The 24,374-nt window shown below is 38.7% G+C and overlaps 1 protein-coding gene across 6 annotated transcripts in view; it reads right to left on the reverse strand.

The window, feature by feature from the left end:
• The window catches only part of igsf9bb (immunoglobulin superfamily, member 9Bb), a 154,556-nt gene that overhangs the window by 82,091 nt on the left and 48,091 nt on the right, over positions 1–24,374 (reverse strand). For all 6 annotated transcript variants that reach the window (XM_056263073.1, XM_056263070.1, XM_056263072.1 and 3 more), the window contains exons 2-3: positions 15,106–15,297; positions 10,386–10,532 (exon numbers count right to left, since the gene is read on the reverse strand). In XM_056263073.1, the coding sequence (XP_056119048.1) occupies positions 10,386–10,532; positions 15,106–15,297 (339 nt within the window). The remainder of the gene's footprint in view (positions 1–10,385; positions 10,533–15,105; positions 15,298–24,374) is intronic.

Here is a 24,374-nt window from a genome sequence, read left to right on the forward strand (position 1 = left end):
TTTGCAGTTCCAGAAAACAATTCCGGCGCGTTTTTCAGATGCTATTTTAAGGGCGTATGCTTGGCCATAATGTAGAGTGTGCACAACTCGCATACACTTTGCTTCTCTCATCTACACAGACGCAGCAGTTCCCATTTTTCCAAATCATATTACAAGGAAAAATATCACCACACGAGGGAAATCATTGTGGTGTCCATGAAGATAAGGCATAAATCTAGCTTACACATTTTTTTGTGTATTATTATATTTATTTATTTATTATTATAAGCCTAACAGAAACTAATTTGGGTAGGTTTCTCCCATCCCCATACAATGTCACTTCTCTGTCGTTTACGGCCCTGACGAGAAAGTCGGTCTCCTCGGCTGTGAACCGCTCCTGGTGTGCGCCTGGCAAATCCGCCGTTATAATAGCAATCCGCCATGAAACAAGCGCGCCTGCTTTTAAAGGGAATGTGAGATGACGCTCTGATTGGTTTATTGCACGTTACGCCCAAACCACACCTATGAGTAATGTAGCTACTTCAGACCAACCCATTTTAGATTTGCGGTATAATAGCAACAGCGCCCGAGATCCGCCCACAGTTACTTGCGTTTCGCTTTTGATACTTGCATTTCAGATCGTTAAAACAGGGCCCTATATGGTTTTTTTGGGGGGTGGGGGGGGGTTCCTGTTTTCGTGAGTGTCGTGTTGTTATTAAAGACTGTTATTGCTGGATTCTCCACTGTTGTGTGACTTATTACAACCACCTGCCAGAAGAACCAAAATAAAAAAACGGATGGATAATCCTGCAGTCCGCCTTTTCCTCCTGAATCAGGAGGTGCGTTCCCTCGAGGACCACACAAGGGATTTCATAGATCTGGTGTGCCTCACTCACTACCCTGACTGCTCGCTCTGCGTCTTTTATTACACCACCAGCCTCAACATGCGGTCCAAGGCACACCTAGAGGGAGCTTTGTAGAATACCTTGAGTGAGTTCTGGTGAGATGTCAAAACCAAAATAAATAGTGTTCCAACCAATCACCGACGGGTGTTCGTTGGTAGACGCTGGCTTCTTCTTCAGCTCCGACTTCGCGTGCAGCCGTGCACGAGCGCAAAACCTCACAACACCCCACCCCCTGTCGGTGATTGGTTGGAACACTATTTATTTTGGTTTTGAGTGGTTGGTGAAACCAATTGGTTTTATGTGCAGATCTCAGAGCCTAGGCTGCCTACAGAGACGCGTTTTTTTGACGGCCTTCTTATGGGGCGGGCAGCTAGCGGATCGTTAGGAAAGATTAGATGAATGTGATCATTTATGTTTGGGCCCTTTTTGGCCCTGAAATCACTGATACAACCTTTAAGTTTGCTTCTGATCCATGCAACTGGTAGCAGCGAAAACGAGCGCTCAGCTTGATTTAAAAAACAACAGATTTTAGCACTAGATCTCTTATTTAATAACGAACTAAATGAATGCTCTGCTAGTTAAGTGGAGATGTTTTATTTATTTGTATTAGGTAGCCTATACATCCATGCCTCAATGTTTCAAAAAGTGGTGGGGGACAATATCGATCCTGAGAAAAAGTGGTGGGGACATGTCCCACCTGCAAATTACGCCTATGATGACGACGACTTCACTGGATCTAAACAAATCAACCTAATAAAAATGTTTTTAACAGTCACTTGTCTCCACCCTGTCCTCTGGCGTAATGATGTAATTGATACAAAGTTACTTTTGAAAGATGATTTCCTGTATTTTTATCACTACCATAGACATCAGTGTTTATATCCGAACAATAAACTTTTATCCCAGTACTTCTGTGATAATTTGAATTATTGTAGCAGAAATAATGATATGTGTGTTTGAAAAGACTGTTTGTGAAATTGTTTCATATATATAGGCTTCATGATAACTGCTCTCTCTGGCTTAGCAGCAGTGCCAATGCAGATTTAAATGTTGATTGTTTGCTGTGATCGTACTTGACAAAGCTTTATTAGACATAGCTGAATCATTGTCATTAAGAAATAAGATTGCGTGGGTGTTCGAATCGAGATCGCGATCACGATCTTTTAACGATTAATCATGCAGCTCTATAACACTGGTAAATAAAGTGTGTTTCCCGATCCCTCTGTATGACTGTATGGATCATTTCTAATATTAAACAAAAGAAACACACTTGAACAAAGCATCCAATTGTAATGGCTCAGACAAATGTAGCTTCTTTGTTAATGATGGAAGATAAGAGGCAATTCAAAGATCCAATTATAGCAAAGTGCTTTTCCACAAAATGAAAATTTCTTTTTATATTTGGGAGGTTCCGCTGATGTGAATGTAACTAAATTGCAAGTACAGTCACACACGGAGGCCATCGGTGAGCAAAACCTATTTTCTTATCTCTCAGACACTCTTGGTCAAACACAGATTAAATGTAAGCCGATGCATACTGAGAAGAGGGGAGCCTCACCGGAGGCTGAAAGAGCAAACTGAAAGCCTTTTAGACAAGGGGGCATTTCAACAGAACCCAAAGAGAATAGTAACAAAATAAAGAGCATCACTGCTCTTACTGCAAGACTAAAACCAACCCTGCTGTCCCTGCTAAAAACGAGCCCTGATTCAATTAGCCCAGAATGAGAACTGACCCTCACTTCGTTTTTCTGTCTCTGTCTGTTACTTCCTTCCATGTCAAATGTCGAGAGTAGCTCACCTCACGTGTTGTTTTCACATCTGCATTTAGCTGTGAGAAGTCTGTTTCCTTTTAGTGAATCAGTTTGTTCATTTAAATAAACGATTCACTGTTCAAATAAAGTCAAAGTAAAGTGAAACAAATAGTAATATACTGATCTTCATCAGTAGTGATTTACTCATTTATGTACAGTAAATTAGTGTCTACTTTCCAGTTTTAATAGCTGTAAATATTGTAAAAGGATTCTTTTATGATATTAAAAATGATTAATTAAAAATGATATTATGAGGCAAAAAATAGCTTCGCAGACACTCTTATATAGACACGACTAATTGCGCAAACCACGCCAGCTGTGAACTCCATTCAGGTTTGTCTTTATTTATTCAGGTTTTAAGTAGAGTAAAATTCATAAAGTGAATAATATGAGGGACAGCAATTTATAAAATAAAAAATAAAATAAAAGGAATCTTGCTCACATCGCAGAGCGCTAACAAAGAAGTGAGCTTGAGGTAGTGGTATTTGTAATATGAAACTCCAGGGGAAAATTTCACTCAGTTCCGATTGTGTGTTTGTGTGATGATGGTGCAACTGTGAAACCTGCTACAACATGAAAGAAATCAGCAGAATGGAGCCATTGAGAAGTTTAAAGGCAGATGGAGTGATACCCAAAGCTAATTAAGCACAAACATAAAAGCCAAAACCAGCCCCCCAGACCGCTATTCTGAAACACTAATCATATGTGAAAATCCTCTTTATCTCACGCTGATGGAGATCTAAAAGATGATCCAAAAAGCTTTTTAGAAACTACTGGCCCCCAGCTTCTGTACCGACTTCACACATGCACGAGAGAATGACTCATGCAGATTTCAGGCTTTAATTTTCCTTTTTCATATTACAGACATATATAATCACCTTACACACTTTGATCTGCTTACACATGTAATCCTTGGTTTTTGTCCTCCTCTGTGTTATCTTGTGTGTATATTGTCCATGATGTATAGCATATGGCTAATTGTGCAACTGCATTCCAGGGTAATTCAACATGCACTGCATGCTGTACCACATTAAAGGTGCTCTAAGCGATGTTGGGTGTCGTCAGTTCTTGTTGACGTTCGAAGTATTGTCAAACAAAACGGAGGCTAGCTAGACCCTCCCTCCTCCTCCTCCCGTCCCCTCCCGCCCCCCTCCCTCCCTTGTGTTGGGGTTAGGCGAACATGAACGTCCATTTAGAAAAACAAAAAAATGAATTTACCCACCTGTCCAGCAAAAACAGAGCTACCTGAATGTCGGATTGGAAGCCCTTCAACCGGAGGAGTTCTCGCCACCTTTTGAAGACTTTTCCAATGTAAATTCGGGACTTTGCGCGTTCCTTATCCTTTTCCCTCTTCTTTGCAATTGGTTCATCGGAATGTTGTCTCTTTGGTCGTGTGTCGGCCATATTAAACTTAAAGAGAAAATAATTCTAACTTCCCTCTTCATGCTTCTCTCTCCTCCACACCCCCCTTCATGTGTACGCGCAAAGTCACTGAGTTAACTGATTGAGCTAACTCCCCAATTAATGAATCCAAGAGCAGAGGTGGTCAAAAAGCAAGGAGTCGTAGATCTTCAACAAAAGACAATCTTTACTGATGAAAAGTATAACAAAACAAAGGAAGCCGGGCTTCCAAGAAACACCATCTGTGTTTACATGAACCCTTATAATCGGATTGACGGCTCAATTGGACTAAAAAACCTTCATGTAAACACCTTAATCGATCTGATTGAGCTCGATCCGATTGGAATTTCGATCGGATTGAAAGGGGTGGTTTATTCCTTTTGTAATCCGATCGAGAGAACATGTAAACACTTGATCAGATTGAAAACCAAAACTGAAAGGATTGCGCATGTGCAATGACGCTGAAATAGCGTAATGACGTATGCCGCACGGAACGAGCTGTTCTTCCTGTTGAATAAAGTGTCATCTAAATGAGTGTCCCGTTAATCTAAAACTGTCATTTCACATTCTGACCAATAAAGCATGGCACAAACCCACTTAAATAGGGCAAGAAACAGGTGTGACACATCAGGCATAATGAGTGGTAGTGTTCAACAGGAGCCTGGTGACAGGCGCCACCTGCCGACCAGGAGGAAAATAGCAGTCCAGTTATGGTTATATATGCTCATTCCCCCAATTTTTACATTTAGATTACCTTTGTCATCATCTAATGCTCACTTAAAGTTTATATATATATATATATATATATATATATATACACACACACACACTAGTAATACTGTTGAATGTAAACTTTAGAAAATCTCAAAATGAATGTCCATTCACAATACTGTATGTTGTGACGCCAAAATCCTGTGATTTTAACTTTTGGTGTTTTATTTATTTATTTATACAAAATAGAATAGAATTATAGTATTGTCCATTTGTCAATTATCGGTGATAACATATCAGATGATTTCATTTCGTTTGTTTGTGCTTTTGTAATTTTACAAATTTTTATTTATATTTTATTTATTTGTATTTAGTTGCCAGAGCAACATGTGTAATTTTGTAATCTTTTTCATCTAATATTTAGATTTCATTTCATTTTAGCTTAACTTCAATTAATAAAAAAAACTTTTTAATAGGTAACTTTTAGTTAACTAACAACACTGCCAAGAGCATGAAACATCAAAATTGATCCAATACACAATTTGGTACTTGATGTCCAATGTAAAATCTGGGTCTTGAAGCACAACTGCCATTCCATGTCAATCCTGCAGCAGTTGCTGGTGTCTGCTCTTAATTAGTGAAATTATCAATAGCTTAAAAGTCAGCAAATCGATAAAAAGGCCTGAAGTTCAACCATAAAATATTCTCTCACAGACATGCAACACATTTGTCAATGCAATGAGTGAACAGACTGGAATAAGGGCAGTAATTCATTATTAGTAAGAGAAGTGCACTATGGCATCACTCTTACCACTATGGCACCCAAGGGGCTGGCATGCTGTCAGCTTCATTTACACCCAATGAAAACACACCAAGGGCCATCCCTCAACTATTGAAAACTGAACAACCAGGCCTGTCTATTTCCTGTAGCTAAACCCACACTTTCCATTCCCATTAACAAACCAACAAACATGCTGCAGGTCAACAGACTGTGACAGTCAGAGCTGCAAATATCAGTTGTGCCAGTTCTAGAATTCTGTGCCTACCGTTGCGCTATCGTTTAAAAGTCTTCATCTCATGCCATGATGCCATCTGCAATGTTTCTGAAGCATATGGCCTCGCCTTGCAGAGTTTTCAGCACCCACATGAGATTGTGAGGCCATTAGGACCACGGACAGCTCCCTGGCCCACATGCATCAGCACCACTGACAGCGCCCTAACTCAACCCCTGTAGTGACTCTGCTACAGGGTCAATTTGACTCACAGACCTGATAAGGAGACAATTAGAATGGCAGCATAAGCGGCCGGATTGTTTATGTCTGTGGCTTTATCTGGGTTCATGCCCTATCCGAAGAGGCTTTATTCGCTTAACAAGCTTTATGGAAAAGAAGATTTGTAATGGCATTATCAAAATTGCAGTTCTGCACATATAAGCCGATTGATATGTAATGGTGCTTTTTTTAAACTATAACTTCTACGCTGTGGATGAAATGACCAGCATGAAGAAGTACAAGCCTTTTATGTCACAAGTCTCTAAACCAACAATGCACACTCTTATTTAAACACAATGATGTCTAGCAGGCAATTAGAACCTGTTTGAAATGACAATAATTTCATCTTTCCGGCTGAAAATAAGTGTCAGAATAATACCAGTATCCCTATATCCTTTTGCTTAGCATTTCAGGATCCAGGTGAACATTGTGGATGCATTAAAATAAAGCATTAAGTCACTTGAAACCCCCTTAAAAAATGTAATGTAATCTAAATGTAAATATTAATCTGAAAAAACGATTCTATCGCTAATTAATATGGTTTATTAGCCTAACTTTAGATGGGTAATTTGACATGCTATATTCCAACTTTTTAAACTGCACTTTGCACATTTGTTTATAGTTATTATGCATGCAGTTTTGAATGGCCACATATTTATTGAGACAATATTTAATATAACATTTAAATATAACATTTAAAATTCAAAATAAATACAGTAAATAAATAGATAAATACAGTCAGACCTATTAAAATGAAGTAGAAGTCAAAAAGTTTTAAATGTGAACAACCTAAGAAATAGGTTACGGTAGTCCTTAAAATGTTCAAATGTACTCTACAAACCTCAGATATTTAGGTGAGTCTGTGGACCTTTTGGCTGGATTGTATTCACAGTAAGTCATCTGTCAACAGCAATCATACAATGTCAAAGCATTAGAGCAGAAATGCAGTACAATTTTTGGACTGCCCAGAGACTAAGCAACAGACGTTCTCTCCTGATGCGGGTATCCCATTAAATCCCAGCAGGATTAGTGTTAGCTCACAGTCAATTTGGAATAGATTTAACCGCACTGCTCTACTCTCTAACCCTGCCATAAGGATCTGAGTATTAAAACAGACAAGATGCTCTCGACAACCGAACAACAACTCTCACCTTGTCGCCAGGACGTGACCTAGCTTCTTATAGAATCTAGTTAACTGCATTACCAATCACAACATAGTGATTATTGAAATACACACAGGATAAATGGTGTGTCCTCCCTGTCTACATCACACCCCAGAAAATAGGATGAACAGCAGCTGTCAGTCAAACTGATGGGGGCGGGGACTGTACTAATTATGTCCAATCAAAACACACAGAGGCTGAGCATAAGAGCATGTGAGGGGTGTCAGTTCAGGGGAGACAACTAAGCAGCCACTAATCACAGAATATGCCTCATAAAAGAGTCATTAAAATGTACTTGATGAATTTTTAAAAAATGAACACATTAGAAACAACCTAGAACTTCCTAATCAACCACATAATAACTTGCTAAAAACTTAGTAACCACATAGCAGCATTCCACATGCATTGTAGACAGTAGCATATTTTACATAGGGAAGAATCATTTACACATTAACTTCTGAAAATCTTAAAATTAAATCATTTTCAGTAACTATATTTCTAGCCTACACTAATTAGATTTTGGTGACGACACGGGCCAACATCAGAAATCAAACGCTAATTGAGGTTTTAAATAACTTGAGAGTCATGTATATGGGGAAAAGGTGAAATAGTAAATCTGAACATTAAGTTTGCTATTTGGATTTCAATGGGACTTTTGTGCTTTCCCTCTCCAACTTTGCAAGAAATTTAATCTGAAATCCAAAGGATTAGTGATAACCAGCAGTGAAGTGTAAAAATGCTCCAAGATCACAGAAAAACCAGAGGATCTCCAGTGGTGCTGGAATTTTTTATTCTCCCCACACAGATTCAGCACTGCAGAAGAGGAAAGGAAGTTATTTAAAGAGTCAGACCACCTACTCTCTCTATATATATAGCTTCATGGGGCTTTTTTGTGTGAATTATTGCTTTAAACACAAAGATGTACACTCCATTGTAAATCTTGCTGCATTGATGAACCATTACATCACTTCCTCTCCTCCTCCTTAGCACTTTTGACATGTGCCTCACACCTCAAACGACACAAGTGAGAGTGTGTGTGTGTGAGAGAGAGCAAAAATATCTCAGGAACTGTAAAACAACAGCTCTGAGGCACATAGCGACAGCAGCTAACATTGAGCTTTAATTTCTTTCTTTCACTCACCACGCGAACCGCCGCTTAAACGGCCCCAAACACGCCAGCACTCCACAAAATACCCTTCAGAAAGCACTTTATCAGCTGGCCCTATGCATGTATTCATAGATATATGCTAAAGCTTAATGCTTGTGGGTTTTTCTATCTTTGCACAAAAGCCTGCAGAAACACCTCTGAGAGAGTGGGAATTGTTAATGAGGGGTGAAGACCTGCCCATCACACAGATGAGACGCAAACATATTACAGTACACCCTAAAGTAGAGTTTAGTCTCCGATTAAACTGTGTAAAAGAGATTGGCGATGCTCTTGAATATCTTTGTGCGTTTCCGAGCCCAGTGCAGAATTAGACATATCGGGTGTGGTCTCAAAGAAGAAACACTGCTGATATTAGTGTGTTAGTCACACAGGACCGCAGGGCACATGGGCACACACACATCCACATGGGGCTGATAAACTGGCCTGTCAACACTCCAACTTGTGGGCTGAGCTGCTGGATTTAAGACTAGCCACAACACAAATGGATACACACACACATACACAATGTCATGGAGCGACATCAGCACCACCCTGACACTTGAGAGAGTCAAATAAAAATAAAAAAGATTCAAGTTCATCTCACAGACATGAGCAAGTTACTAAAAAACTTCAACAATACAATTTCAACACAGTCTGTAACTGCAGAGCTGCGTATTTGGAAGGGTGATCTGATTTACAGCTGTTGTCTATTGGAAGAGGTTGAGTGTAAATCACACAGCAATGAGATAGAGATAATGTACTGTAACTGGTCTGGGGATTTGGGTGTCTGCTGCCTAGGCAACACAACCGAGATGGCACAGTGACATGATCCGCTCACAGGAAGACTGACACTGCCGTAACCAGGCACGAGGCGGCAAGATTTTTTTGTCTGCAACAATGGCCAATCAGAACAGTGCGTGGAAGGGTTTTCTCTGTTTGAGCGCTGTCACGCACTCGCAAACCTTGCCCATTTGGACACTTGCAACAAATTATCAAACCAACTGTCATTTATTTTAAAGAAAGATAGCAAAAACAAACTTCTCAAGCAAACCATTATACAAAAAGAAACTTTATTTCATATATCTATTTAAAATGACTTTGGGACCAGTTAAAAGTAATTGAGTTACTATGTATGCATTAAATTGATCAAAAGTGACAGTAAAGACATTTATAATGTTACAAAAAAAATCTATATCAAATAAATACTGTTTTTGAACTTTCTATTCATCAAAGAACCCTGGAAATGTATCACAGTTTACCCCAAAATTTTAAGCAGCACAGCTGCTTTCAACATTGATACTAACAAGAAATGTTTCTTGAGCAGCAAATCAGCAGAAGGATCATGTGACACTGAAGACTTGAATAATGATGCTAAAAATTCAGCTATGCCATCACAGGAATAAATGACATTTGAAAATATGTTCAAAAAGAAAACAGTTATTCTAAATTGTAATAATATTTTACAATATTACTGTTTTTACTGTATTTTTGATCAAATAAATGCAGCCTTAGTGAGCATAAGAGACTTTCAGAAACATTAAAAAAATCTTCCAGATCCCAAACTTGTGAACAATAGTGTACTTCAAAACAACAACAACAAAAAAGCATAGCCTAATTTGCTTGCATTTGTCACTCGGTTTAATATTTTGACATTTAGAAATTTAAGTATGGCTGACTGTAAGTGTCCAAAAGTGCCTAAATACTTTTGACGGCCATTTACATGAGGAATGGAATATTGGTCCAAAAAGTTTTTGGTGTAGATGGGGCTATGCCCACGAAACCAAACCAAACAGCTGACTGAACGCCAAAAAACGTACGACTTTCAACTAGTTATAAAAGAAACTTGAATCACACTTTTTTAATCACAGCACATCTGGTTTGGACACAATCGGACAACAAAACTGGGTTCAACTTGACCTTCCCAACCTGACCTAAATCCTAAAAACAAACCCTATAAGTGACATGAGAAGAAAACTGATCTTAGGTCAGAGACTCACCGTTGACTGTGAGGTGCACCCAGCTGCCGTTGTGAAAGGTGTGATACTGTTGCTCCAGCATCAGGACCTTGCACTCATACCAGCCCTGGTCTTCCGAGCGAACCCTCTCAATGCGTAGAGATGACTTGCCATGCAGGCTGGCTCGACCTGAGGGGTTCAGAGGCACACAAAAGATGTGAGAGATGCTCTGATCCAAGGGGTCCAAAACACCCATCTATAACAAAACATTATAACTTCATTGCCATTCCAAATGGTATTTATAATATAAAGGGAAATATGCTTTTTAAACATATTTTTATTTAAATTAATTTATACATTTTGTATTAAAAATATAGTATTTGTATATACTTTATACTGTAATATCTTTTAATTCACACCACTCTTAAGTTTTTTTTAGTTTAGTACATGAAAAAACAAAGAAGCCTACAGCCATTACACATTTAATTCAAGTAAATTAAATCTAATTGTTTATCTTTACTCTCGCAATGATGTACACAGCCTGGGTCCACAACATCACTCATGAGTGTTGTTTTGGCGACAGCAGTGTCAGGTCCAGGGGCCATGAAGGCTGACGTGAGAGCCGAAGAGGCTCACAGTAATTTCTATAACTCCCATGAGCAAATCGGGAAACACACATCTCTAACCACACCAGACATGGGCAAATCCTTTGTGACACTATGTATAGCTGGCTGGCTGTCTTCAAGGGTCAAGCAGAGAGGGGGATTTATGCATTTTCTCTATATTCTGGCAACAGTGCTGGACAGATGGCCAGAAACAATATCAGGACAGGCAGAGGGATTGCAAGACAGCAGCGTTAAAGGCTATTAAGGGCCTCAAAAAAATTATTTAAATAAAAATGGCATTACCATGGCCAATACACAGTCTGAAAAGAATCTGTTATAGTCCCACAGCATACAAAATAAAAACACTATGTAAATAAGAAAAATAAAATCGTGCATGTGCATTAGTTGTACAGTCTAAAAATATGTTTTTTGTGTGTGAAGCATGGCTTATATCTTTGTTGTTAGATTTTATTCTTGTTTGAAATAATGATGAAATAATGCAGATAGTGCCGTCTTTCTCCATGTATATAGATAGCAGCACTATTGGCACGACTGGAAACAGTACGCAATTGTGTCCAGTGATCTCATCTCTGAACAAACCAAGGTCGCACAAACAAAAAACTTTAAAAATATATCTTACACACAGCAATTTCTGTAAGGCCCTGCAGATCAATAACACTGAAGGAGAACCAGAAGCGAAACGAGAGCGGTCAAACGCCTGGCCTACTTTTACAGCTGTAAGAGAGTGTTGATGAGAGCAAGAGAAACAATAATGGCACATGATGTAGGTTAAAGATAGTCCTCAGGAAGTGACACGGTGGAGGTCAATACAGGACGGAAGTACATTTTCCCTCATTTTCTTTCTCTCTCCCTCATTAAGTTGAAAGTCTAGGTCAAACCTGCATGTGAAATATACATATATATATATATATATATATGTTTTTGTTTTTTTTATGTTAAAGAGTTCTGAGGAATCGGACACATGCAGGTTTGACTTTCACTGTGTTCCACAGAAGAAAGTCATACAGGTTTGGAATGACATGAGAGTGAGTACAAGTTTTATTATTGTCATTACAACTAAAACGGTTACATTTTTATTAATTTGTTAATTTAAATAAAGCTAAAATAAAATAAAATAAAAATACTACAAGACAATTTGTAACCTAACAAAAAGTGTAACTAATATTTTAATAAACTATGTAATACATAAATAATAAAATAAGATAATAATAAGCTCATTCTAAATATTATAAAATTAATAAATATTAATAATATAGTATAATATAGTATATTAATAGTATGTAAATAATACCAAAATATATTAAAATAAATTCAATTAATAGTACATAGTATATTAATAGTATATAAATAATACAAAAATTATGACAGAATTTTCATTTTTGGGTGAACTATCCCTTTAGCATGTCATGATGCATAACTCAAAAGGACAATAACACCAATGCAAGTAACAGAAAACTATTTTTTAAAAACTGCAGTAAAGCAGTAACTCACATGACTTCCAGCACTGCAGGCCTATTTTTTTGTGCAGTTCCTGAATAAACAAGACTAAAACTTTTAAAGAATTGCTATTTCATCTTTTTTTAGCATTAATGAATAATACAGTGACTCTCAGATATGTGGGACTCTATCATCTCTCAATCCCATGCTTAGACAAAGGCCCATTACATAGGTTTCATATCCGTCATTTGGTGACAAGCAGGCTTTTTGTGGTGGATATTGGATATCTATGCCTGAGCTATGCTGGATGCGAACCAGTTACCATTACAGCTGGGAGAGTTGTGCCCGGGTCTCACGCACTAAGACACAGAGCTACTGTGGATGTGCTGAGTTGAGTCATTAGTCTGGAGGATGCGGTGCCCACTATGAGGCCAGAGATCAGAGGAAATATGCTGCTGAATATGACCACATGTAAAACCTCATTTATATACAGGTCACAGAAGCACACAGGCCATATACTGTATGCCACAATTATGGATCCTGCTCAATGGAACGTTGATCAAATTAAAATTCATTAAAATTGTAAATCGTTTTTGGATGAAGTCTCTGTCTTGTTAGTAGCACACAGTTACTGTGCGCATGACCAGATTTTCTTATATTTTATATTGCGATGTTTTTTTTGTTTGATTGTTTGTCTATCTGTTGTTATAAATTTCAATAAATAAATCTATAGATTAATTTACCATTCATAATACAATTAATTATACAATTTATCATATATATATATTTATTTTTTAAAGATTACCTGAGTGAATGTTAGATGATGCCAAAGATAATCCAAATGTAAAAGTAGGAGAAATTGGATGCTTTATTAACCAAGATTGGTGATTGAGTCATAAACTTCAAATAAGGTTTTAAATCACATTAATCCCAGGATTCCAGCACCAGCAGAGCAACAGCCTATGAGATGTTTTATTAATCTTAATCTGTTTTAAAAAAATACTGCACAATGTGTTAAAAATCACTGCTGGAAATTCAGGATGAGAGAAAGTAAAAAAGATTCCCCTCTCATTACCGTTCACCGTGAGTGAGAGCCATTAAAATTGCATATCCTGCCCTAAGCCACGTCTGATAAACTATCACAGTTTCTTTGCTTTTATAAATCTGACATGCTCTTAAATTATGCCCTTTATGTTTCCACTTCTTATCAATGATGTAATTTTCAATCTCAATTAGGAAAAAAAGGATCATATTTGATCTGCCTCACTCTACCCCAACCCCAGCACAAAACCTCTTTCATCTGTTCGGCTGATGCTTTTCTCTAGAGATCAGCACCTCTTCCACCTGTCCACTGATCTGGACCGTCAGATCCATCGGAGCAAAAGATAAGAGCTTTCTTCAAACCAGCCCGTATGTCTCGATTCATAATCTGTTGACACGGCTGGCTCTTGCCCTGTGATAAAGCTTTCAGCCCCTATGAATGAGATTAAATAATGTGCTGAGGTCTGGACTGGGCTGATTTCAGAGCCAACAGTAAGTGTCTCCATTTCAGTGGGTCAAACATATGGCTGAACGACCTGCTACGATACCCTGTATATGAAAAAAATGAATCGGGTGACATATCCAACAATCAGGTATGTAGATCAGCCACCTATATTTACTGGCAGATTATGACAAAATTATAACTTGTCAAAATTAAATTGTACCTGACTTATATGGACCTGTTTATTACATCAAACCAGGATCCAAAATTAAAAAAAAAGTTCCTTTATACAATTGAATTAAAAAAGTTAAAATGGTTGGCGAAAGAGCAGGGTATCTTTTGTCATAGTAATAGTGCTAGTAGTTAATAAAATTGGGCATTCACCAAACACTGTGTCTGGTGGGTGATAAATTAAATTTCCCAGTCTGCATCCAACTAACAGATCCAACCCAGTAATGTTTAGTCGAAATGACTGAATGCAATGCAAATCGCTCTTGTACCTCCTGTGGTTTGTAGGGGTGTAATTTCATTGTATTCATTTACCATAATTCAAAGACTGAGACCTAAGAGCAAAATTAATCAATATCGACCTAGTTTCTAGTTAAAATCTTTTTTTTTCAGCATTTGATTTCAAATTGGTACATCCCTACCTGCAATATCCGCAAATACGGCTATCTTAAAGAGATTTAGATGTGGAAAGGCAACCTTCCATCTTTAAAACAGGGTTCACATAAGGGTAAGTTTGGGAGAATCACAGTTGTTGTGATGAAACAGTCTGTGCATTGTTCGAATATATTAATGGAGATGGTTTTATCTGATGAAGACTGAAGATAATGATCTCAAATCAAACAGGCAATTACTGTTCACTAATTTCATGTGACAAATCAGAGCCACATAAGAAAAAAACAAGAAGTGTAATAATTGTAAAGCGAAAGAGACATTTCAATAGTATTTATCTCAAAAACAAGACCAAATTGTTTCAATGCATTTTAATGCATTCAGTGCATGAAATATAAATGGCACTATCAATGCAAAACACTGTCTAATAGAAAGAATATCTCTGAAAGTCATGTAAAATGTGTGAATTTCCTTTATTAAATGCAATAATCATATAATGAATTCATTAAAAGTTTTATTAGTCATAACAAATAATAAAACAATGGCTTTATTTGTGTGAATGATGTTATGCAGTGAGACAGAAGTAATCAGGGCTCACCGGCGTACTCGGGGTCCACATGGGGAGGGTAGAAGCGGAAGTTGATGAAGAAGGGGATGGGAACTCCAAACTTGAACCATTCCACCACGTAGGGCTGGCCGTTGAGTGGGTGGGCCACGTCACATCCCAGAATCACGGTCTCCCCAGCGCGGGCCGTCACAAACTGGGGCTCCTCTCTGACTCCGTGGGCACCTGTGAGAACATATGGACTTTGATGAGCAATCACACACAGGATTGTACCAACCACACACTGAAACTGCTCTGGTGAGCAATGATTCATCTAACAGCTGAAATTAGATTTTGGTTAGTAGATCAACCATGAAGCAGCAAGTCTGCAGGCTATGTGCTGAAGTTCAATTCAGCATATATTAGCCTTATTCAGAAATCTATTTTATCTCTCCGGAAACTGGAAACTATTTTACTAATCAATATACACACTCATTCTCTCTCTATTTACTAAGACAAAAACTACAATGGGCTCAAAAGTAAATAATGGCAATATGAGATATTGTTTTGTTTTTGTCTCACACTTAAACCTTGAAGTCAACATGTTTTTGTAGGATTTGAAAAATGTAAAACAAAGAAAACTTAGGACAAAAAAATAAGAAATATTTAAGATTCTGCTTGGTCACTAATCAAATAGGGAACCTGTAAACTCTGATGTGTACTTAGGTTTGCCAGGCTATTGACTGACTGGTTGTTCATATGACGGCATGTAATTAAAGATACATATTCACAACAATATTTCAAGTTTTAACGAAATATATTAATAACAATATTTTATAAATATTTCTTTATTTTTAAAATGCTTCTGAGCAATCAGCAAATCTGTAATTTTAAAAGAGGTAATTTAGCTCCTAAATGTTTCACTTTACAGTATGTCTGGAGTCCTAAATTAGAAAAGCATGCTAACAGAATCATTTTCACTAGAGGTCTCAGATTTTTGAACCCCACTAATATCCTGCCGAGCTGAATATTTTGTTTACAACAACAGTGAAATGTCTAAATGAGTGAGTTTAATTGAATCACAATTTTCTAGAAAGCAATTAAAGTAATGAAACCGTATCGGACAGACGAAGTGAAACTGCAATCAACCTTTGCTACAGTAACCGTGTCATCCAAGCTTATCTTGCCTGCAGCAAATGAATAGGTAATTAAATATGATTAATCACATATAGATGACTAGATGGAAAAACTTGCATTAGACAGGATAAAACATCAAGTCTTCCTCTCCTCTGTAACAAAACTGACCTTGACTTAAGGTCACGGTGGCCAATGAAAAACTTGTATAATCAACGTATGTAAGAGTGTGAGAGCTTCCTTAAGAGGTGCCTAACATGACAGATAAAACAGTATGGCTTAATCAAAGCCCAAGTGGACTAAAACTGATTTATTCAATATGTAATTGTGAGGCACATCACACATAAAAAGCTGGGGAATCAGATGACTTAATCATGACTGTGATTAGATATTCTCAGCTGCTGCTTTCCCTCCTCCTCTCTAGCCCCGTAATGATGTGATGATGAGAGCCGGAGTGCCGCCAGCGCGTCCCTGTGCGTATACCCAAGACTCCCGCTGCACCCACCACCTACAGTAGCAGCGCCTGCTGATTGGCTGCTGGTGACATCACCGGTGAGCAAAACAAGCCTTGGAAGGTATGACTTCACTGTTTGCACGGCTGAGAGCAACAAGCGGTTAACAAGCTGCTCTCTCTACTCTCCCCTCCAGATTTACTCCCGTTTACAATGAAAGGCACAGGGGATTGAGCCAGTCAATCCACTTGAGCCCTTAGAGAAAGAGGATGTGCATTTACAACAGAGAGGACTCAAGCATTCTCTGTGGTAAAAATCCAAGCATCATTTGTTTTTTTTTCATAAGATTGTATTTTGGTAGAAGAAAGAAGCATGTGCCCTTTTAAAAATAAATCAATAAAAATTATAATAGTAATTAAGTTGCCTTTATTTGCATTCATATTTATTCATTATCAAAGCACTATTTTCGTAGTACTGCTCATAAATGAATAAATAACAATACTGTTCATAAATAAATAAAAAGAATTATCTTTGGTAATTAAGCTGCCCAATTACTTACCTACATTTACATTTATTCATTTAGCATTTAGCTGTTATCAAAAGCAACTTACATAATGTAGTCAAAGTCAAGTCACCTTTATTTATATAGCGCTTTATACAAGACGGATTGTTTCAAAGCAGTTATGATGATAAACATCAGGATAATAATGATCAATGATGCAAACAGAATTCAATTCTACTGTAAAGCAGCTAGTTAATAGATAATAAAGATAATAGTGTCCTTATTCAGGTGAAGTCAGTTTAGTGTTGATTCAGTTCAGTTCAATATCTGTATAAAGTTTATCAATTAGGAAATTAGTTCAATTCAGCTAAAAGCAGATCTTCAGAAGACAATATTGTGGATATTCTATACTACAAGCAATTTTCTATAAAAGTGTGAGGTTATTGTTATTATTTTGATTATTATGATTATTATTATGATTATTACTACTACTTTGGCCATGTGTTATTTGACTTCAGATAAGTGAGCCAAGACTGCCACAAGTAAAACCTAAAAGAATAAATCAATTTTAAAAAAAATCCAATCAATAAAGCTAATGCCCTTGGTAGAAGATGTTTTCAGTGTTTTGCAAAGATACATCCATCTTAGCATAAGATTTGCATGAATGTACTGATGAAAGCATCAATATATTAGGCATACATTAACGATCTAACAGCATATCATGATATTCACAGATCTTGCTCAACATTATAAATGTAACGGAAGGCTTGAGGCACCGTACTTCCTTTGAAAATCCCACTTAGGAAAGTAGGTCAAAGTAACCTGTAAGTGCTCTGAGATTGCAAAGGATTTGATTCAGTACAGTGTGCTTCCACTAAAAACACTGAATCAACACCCACGGGTCATAATATTGCCAACTATTTCCACCAGAATCAATATGGCAGGACAAATGAGCAATCTTAATTAAAGAAAAAATCTATATACAGGAAATGATCCAGTCTTTATAAGTAAGTCTTTATCATCATTGTGCCAGTTCTAAAAATACAAAATTAAAGGCTATTTGCTATTAAAAAACTGTTCTGCCTGAACTTTCAGTTTAGAAAATCAATACATGAAAGAAATTGGGCCAGTAAAGCACAAATCTTTAAACTAAGATGTATCACCTGTTCAATCTTATTAATCAATTTTTAAAACATTGTTTTAAAAGTTTGTTTTGCACAAGAAAATGAATCAAGCATCTGTCAAGTATCTGACTATTTCAGAGTCAATCTGATTGTGGCATAACTTTAACGAGTGGTGATGAGAATCACCAGAAGAGATCAGAAGAGCCCACTGTCTGAAAGAAAAACCAGACAAAAAGCTAAAAAGAAAAGATGCTTTGTGTATGTCTTTGGAAGAAAAGAAAAGAAAAGAAAAAAGAAAAGGTGTAAAGACTGCTAATGGGCAAATACAAAGAAAAATAATAAAGAGCTCAGCTGTACAGCGCAAATTAAATGACATTACCTCCCCTTAGCGAACAATAGACTGTAGCTTCCCCATTCATCTGCATTAGACGATTCTGACAAGGATGATAAAAAACAAAATATTATGGTGACTTTGAAAACTAATGACACTCTAATGGAAGGGAAGGACTTGACCTAGTTCGGCTGGATCACATCAACCCTGCCATGGATCACTCGCACGAAACCCTCAGAGGTTCAGGTTCTCTGTTTTCAAACAGCCCAAGCTGAGGCCTGATCAGCTCATGTCTCCTCTAGCAGAGATGCTCTCTGATGTCAGGTGACTTAGACAAATCATATGATTATAGCCGGAGCAGAATTTACAGGCTCTTGAGCTAAAAAGATAATGATTCTTTAGCTCATGGATAGAGAGTGGGCTCTGCCAAGGGAAAGACAAAGGCTCGCCGACAGGGGAGCCATACTGTGAAAGATTAAACATATGGGATCGCCGTAGGGATCACAACATATGGGCACCTAGCCTAGCACAGGTTCCACCACTGCATATGAGTGTTAGGCCTGCCGTAAGACGTCTCTGTCACGTCGACTGCCGAGGGTGCTGGAGGTACTCCAACAGGGTTTGCCAGCTTGGGTACTCACCTGAGGAGCAATATAAGCACACGCATCCGGTCCCTTGGGAGGGGAATTTTGCGCGGCAAGCGAGGCAACGAGCGGATCCTCAGCGTTCACATGCTACTTGGAGCGAGTACACGGAAGGACACTGGCTCTACACGGAGGTTGTAAAATCTAGAAAATGTGTCTGGTGTCGCCCAGCCCGCAGCTAGCCCAGGAGAAGGCAACACTCCTAGTAGAGATTCCACGGCTTGCCTTGTGCCTGGTACGCCAAAACGATGGCATCCACTATCCATTGGGCCAACCTCTGCTTAGAGACACCCTTTCCCTTCTGCTGGCCTCCATAACAGACAAAGAGCTGGTCTGAAGTTCTAAAGCTCTGCGTTTGGTCCATGTACAGTTGCAAAGCACGGACGGGATAGAGAAAAGCTAGGGCTGGGTCTGCCTCCTCCAGGGGCAGTGCTTGTAGGTTCACCACCTGGTCTCTAAAAGGAGTGGTGGAAACCTTGGATACGTATCTGGGCCGGGATCTAAGGATCACGTGAGAGTTGGCGGGTCCGAATTCCAGGCACGATTCGTCGACTGAAAACACCTGCAGGTCCCCTACCCTCTTGACCGAAGCCAGTGCAGTGGTTCGAAGGGTGCTCTCTGCAGGGCCTCTAAGACCAGGGAAAGATCCCACGAGGGTATGAGGTGAGGGCGAGGAGGATTAAGCCTTCTCGCGCCCCTCAGGAACCTGATGATCAGGCCGTGCTTTCCCACAGACTTACCTTCTACCACATCGTGATGTGCTGCAATAGCGGCAACATACACTTTCAGGGTGGAGGGGTCACTCCAACGCATCCTGCATGAAGGAAAGCACAGCTCTAATCTGGCACTTCCGGGGTTCTTCTTGGTGAGAACGAAGAAGTTCGACGAACGAGCGATCGAGACTGTCAGACCGAGTCAGGTACCGACCGCATCCAGAAACACACGTGCTGAAGTGCTCTCTTTCGTTGTCATTCTGTCTGTTTCTGTGTATCTGTGCTGTTGTCCAGTTGGCATTTTCACTCCAAAATGGCGGCTGCGCTAACGAAGTTTTTTAATAGCAAGTAGCTGTTACCAAAAAAGCATCAGAGTTTCACCTCTTGCCTTCTATACTCTTTGATGATGTGGAAAGCGCAGTTCATGTTGCATTGCAACGACAGACGCCAGGGGAGCGCAAGCGCTTTGGAAAGGAGACAGCGGCACAGCCACGCTTTCCACACGTTTTTAGACGCAATATGTGATCGGCCTAAGATCTACGGGCAATGCGTGCGCATTTTAATGAAAATATCGAGCGCTATATCGAACATTTTTATATCGTTACCGACAATGGTGTACCGTTGATAAATACCGATACCGTTTTATCGCCCAGCCCTAGTTGCAACTAGGGATGGCGAAAACTAAAAATTTTCTTGACCGACCACCGAGCCTCATTAGCCGGATGAAACCGGTTAACCGGTTAGTTTAAAATATGCTACGCTAGTTGAAATAACAGCCATTTCGAGCCGCGCCTGCAATTTCGCAACTCTGTCACATCTCTCTGCCGCTCTGCCTCCCGCTCACACACACACTATAATAGTCTCTGAGCGCTGTTTGTCACATTTCCTACCAGCTAGCATAGATGACATGGTAGGTTGGCTTTGGCTACCTTTCTCACCCAAGAAAGAGGCTTGCGGGTGTCGCGTTTTCAGGTGATACATCATAGATGATGTGCTACTACTGTTTTTAAGCACTGTATCACACAAGTTGCAACTTACATCTGTCATTCTTTTTGGTGAAATGGTCCCACACAGTACTTTTCTTTGCACGCTTCATCCTGTCGTCTGCCCTGGCTCTAACCTCGAGTGTTTTAGCCTGTAGCCTTTACTTTTCGCAAACCTTGTGAGCGCGCGAACCCAAACGCTGTGACCTCGCGCCAAATGTTTTTATTGGTTTATTAAGTACAAACAGGCGAGTTATGAAAAATTGAGTGTGAGGGATTTGTTCATTTCACACAAAAAAATCTTGGAATAAGATGTCTAACTGTAGTAGTGTTTAGTCCACTGTCTATAATAGCCTAATTTAGAGATTTTTTTTTAACCGACTACAGACAACTTTGATCGGTTAACGTTGATACGGTCGGTCAACCATCGGTCAAACGGTCATCGGTTAACATCCCTAGTTGCAACATCTCATAATGTACCTCAAACTGAGTAGTGTATCACTGAGAAACATCCTGCTCAAGTCGTCCTTGGCTTGCGATGGAGGTTCGGGTTGAATAACTAGTTCTTCCAGTGTTTCATCATCGAAATCGACGTCATTGTTCGTTACTGTGTTTAGTTTACGGGGTAGGAAGCCTCAGGACAAGCAGAGCTGATGTTGTTATGGCAATGGGCGGTTTTGTTTTCGACACGCGCGCTATACGCAGTAGACCAATCACAACAGACTGAGCTGTCTGGCCAATCAGAGCAGAGTAGCTTGCAGAAAGGAGGGATTTAGAGAGATTGATTCATCTGACGAGTCGTTTGAGAATCATTGAAAAGGTGGTGATGTGCAAATGTATTTTATGAGAAAATTAAAGTTTTTTTTTACCTTTGATGCATGTAAACCTGTAGGAGACTCCAAAACAACATTAGAAAACTTTAAAATAGCATAATAGGGGCACTTTAAGCTATTAAAATGACTTCAGATGGAGGTCAGTAAGATGTTTTTTAAATATATATTTATTCAGCAAGAAGGCATTAAATTGATCAAAGAATGACAGTAAAGTAATTTATAAAAGATTTCTATTAAATTATGTTCTTTTGAACTTTCTATTCATCAAAAAAGCCTGAAAAAACCCATCACAGTTTCCATAAAAATATTAAGCAGCACAACTGTTTTCAACATTGATAATACTCAGAAATGTTTATTGAGCACCAAATCAGTAGCCTGGATGCCAGCCGAATTTAGCCCCGCCCACAACATTTGAGGATGGGAAGATCGGTCTGGACTTGATCCGTTGAGAAGCAAGTATGCCCGAACTAAAGCTGTTCGGACCAATCAAATTGTCAGGGCCGGCTTTATACGATGATGGACAGCTGATCAACAGTAACGTAATCATCCACGTCACCAAAGAGCGCTTAAGCCTTGGGTTGAATTCATTTACAACAAAGGTGGCTGCTGCTGGAGAATTGAGATGTACAGATTCCGCCATCGCATCTGTTATAGAAGATATAGACAGTGTATTTATTTTAAAAGAGGAACAGAGAAGCGCGATCAAGGCATTTGTCGATCGGAAAGATGTTTTTGCCGTCCTTCCTACGGGATTCGGTCTATCCAAATGAGTGCAGAGGCATTTTTTTTTTCCTGGTTCGGTTGAAACACGCCCCATAATCACAGCCCAATGGAGCAGTATCAGAATCACATTCTGACTAGAATCTTGAGTATGACGACGTCAGGCTACCATATCAGCATATTAGAATCATTTCTGAAGGATCATGTGACACTGAAGACTGGAGTAATGATGCTGAAAGTTTAGCTTTGCCATCACAGGAATACATTTTAAAATATTAAATCGATCAGCCTTGTGACTTAAGTGTAAATAAAAATTCCCAAAAAAATCATACTGACTGCATATTTTAGCTTGGCAGTATATCTCAAAGCATTATCTTTTTACCTAAACATAACATTTTTGCCCCCAAAACCTCAAAATGCAGTTAAAATAAAAAATAAAATAAAAACCGTGCAAGGTACATAGGGAATTTCACATGAATTTTTTGGGAAACCTACTTTTTTCATCAGTGTTCTGTTGTTGCAGATTGTATGTGGGCCCAGTAAGGGGGAATAGTAAGCTAGGGCCCCTACACAACTACATGTGAGGGGCGACAGTATATACCTCCATAAAAGATGACCACACCACACAATTTTCAATCCAGTTCACCCTGAATTAATTTATCAAATGTTCCTGTAAAAAACACCTCTGAGCAGTTAGCTTTGCAATGGATGAAACTACTTCTGCCTGCTTCTATAAATACATTACTTAAATTACTCCTAAGTAATGGCTGCAGAGTAAGATGTTAGAGTGGATGGACCTCTAATTGCAAAGGAGGAACTGGGGGCAGTGCATAACTTTGAGGCTTCAACCGGTCGCATCATGTGAGCAGAATCCTTAATGAATGTGCTGATTGCTCCTCGGTAACCTGCATCAGCTACTCACCCACATTTTAAGGTGGATATCACATCTGACAGCTGCTAAAATCATTTGACATGATTGATTGGTACTTAATATTATTAAGTTAATATCACAGATTTACATCACACACACACACACTTTTGATGGTATATTACGTTATAGTATATTATAATATTATGATTATAATATTAATGAGCCATACATAAGGTTTATAATGAGACCTGAAGCTTAAAATTATTTTCATGTTTGTTCATGGATGTCTGTCTGGATTGTCAAGTGTTCACCAACTAGAAACAAAGTCAATGTTTATGCATGCAAAAGTTATTAATTTTGTGTTGTGTTAAAGTTTACAAAGGTTAACTGGGGTCATGTTGGGTTCAAATCTGTCAGAAGACATATACCTGGTACAGTTACTTATCTTAAAAACATACAACTTCACATATCTTTCTAAAGTGAGAAACGCCACGTGTGTTATTATGCAAATGTTAGACCAATCTGGCCTCCAGGTTTAAAAGGGTGCTATAGATGTGGGTCCCGAACCAAGCTTCTTACCCCCTGCTGAATGCCAGTATTAAGGGCAGATGGCTAAGGGTGGATCAGTGTACTCTTGGTCTACTGAGAGGAATGTAGTGGAATGCTAACCTCTTTTAGAGATTTACCTGTGCATGTGACATCAACCTAATAGGTCATCTGAAGTCTAAGACTTAAAACAGAATATAATCCCCAAATGAACTTTCATAGTTCTGGTTTGAAGTTTTCAGGTTTAGTTCTACAGGTCTACTGTAACTTTATCCATACTAGCTCATAGATCTACACCATCATTAAACTACAATTATATTTAAATACATAATACAGATATTATGTGCTACATAACTAGAGCAAGCAGAGAAAATGGCTGTGATGTTCCCTTTTGCCATAACGCACTTTTTATTTTAGCGCTGCCCCTCTGTCGATCAGACTGTCATACAGCGGACATTCAGCAGACTTTC

The sequence above is a fragment of the Rhinichthys klamathensis genome, unplaced genomic scaffold (assembly GCF_029890125.1).
Source record: "Rhinichthys klamathensis goyatoka isolate OS25496 unplaced genomic scaffold, OSU_Roscu_1.1 h1tg000197l_1, whole genome shotgun sequence".
Taxonomy (NCBI): Eukaryota; Metazoa; Chordata; class Actinopteri; order Cypriniformes; family Leuciscidae; genus Rhinichthys; species Rhinichthys klamathensis.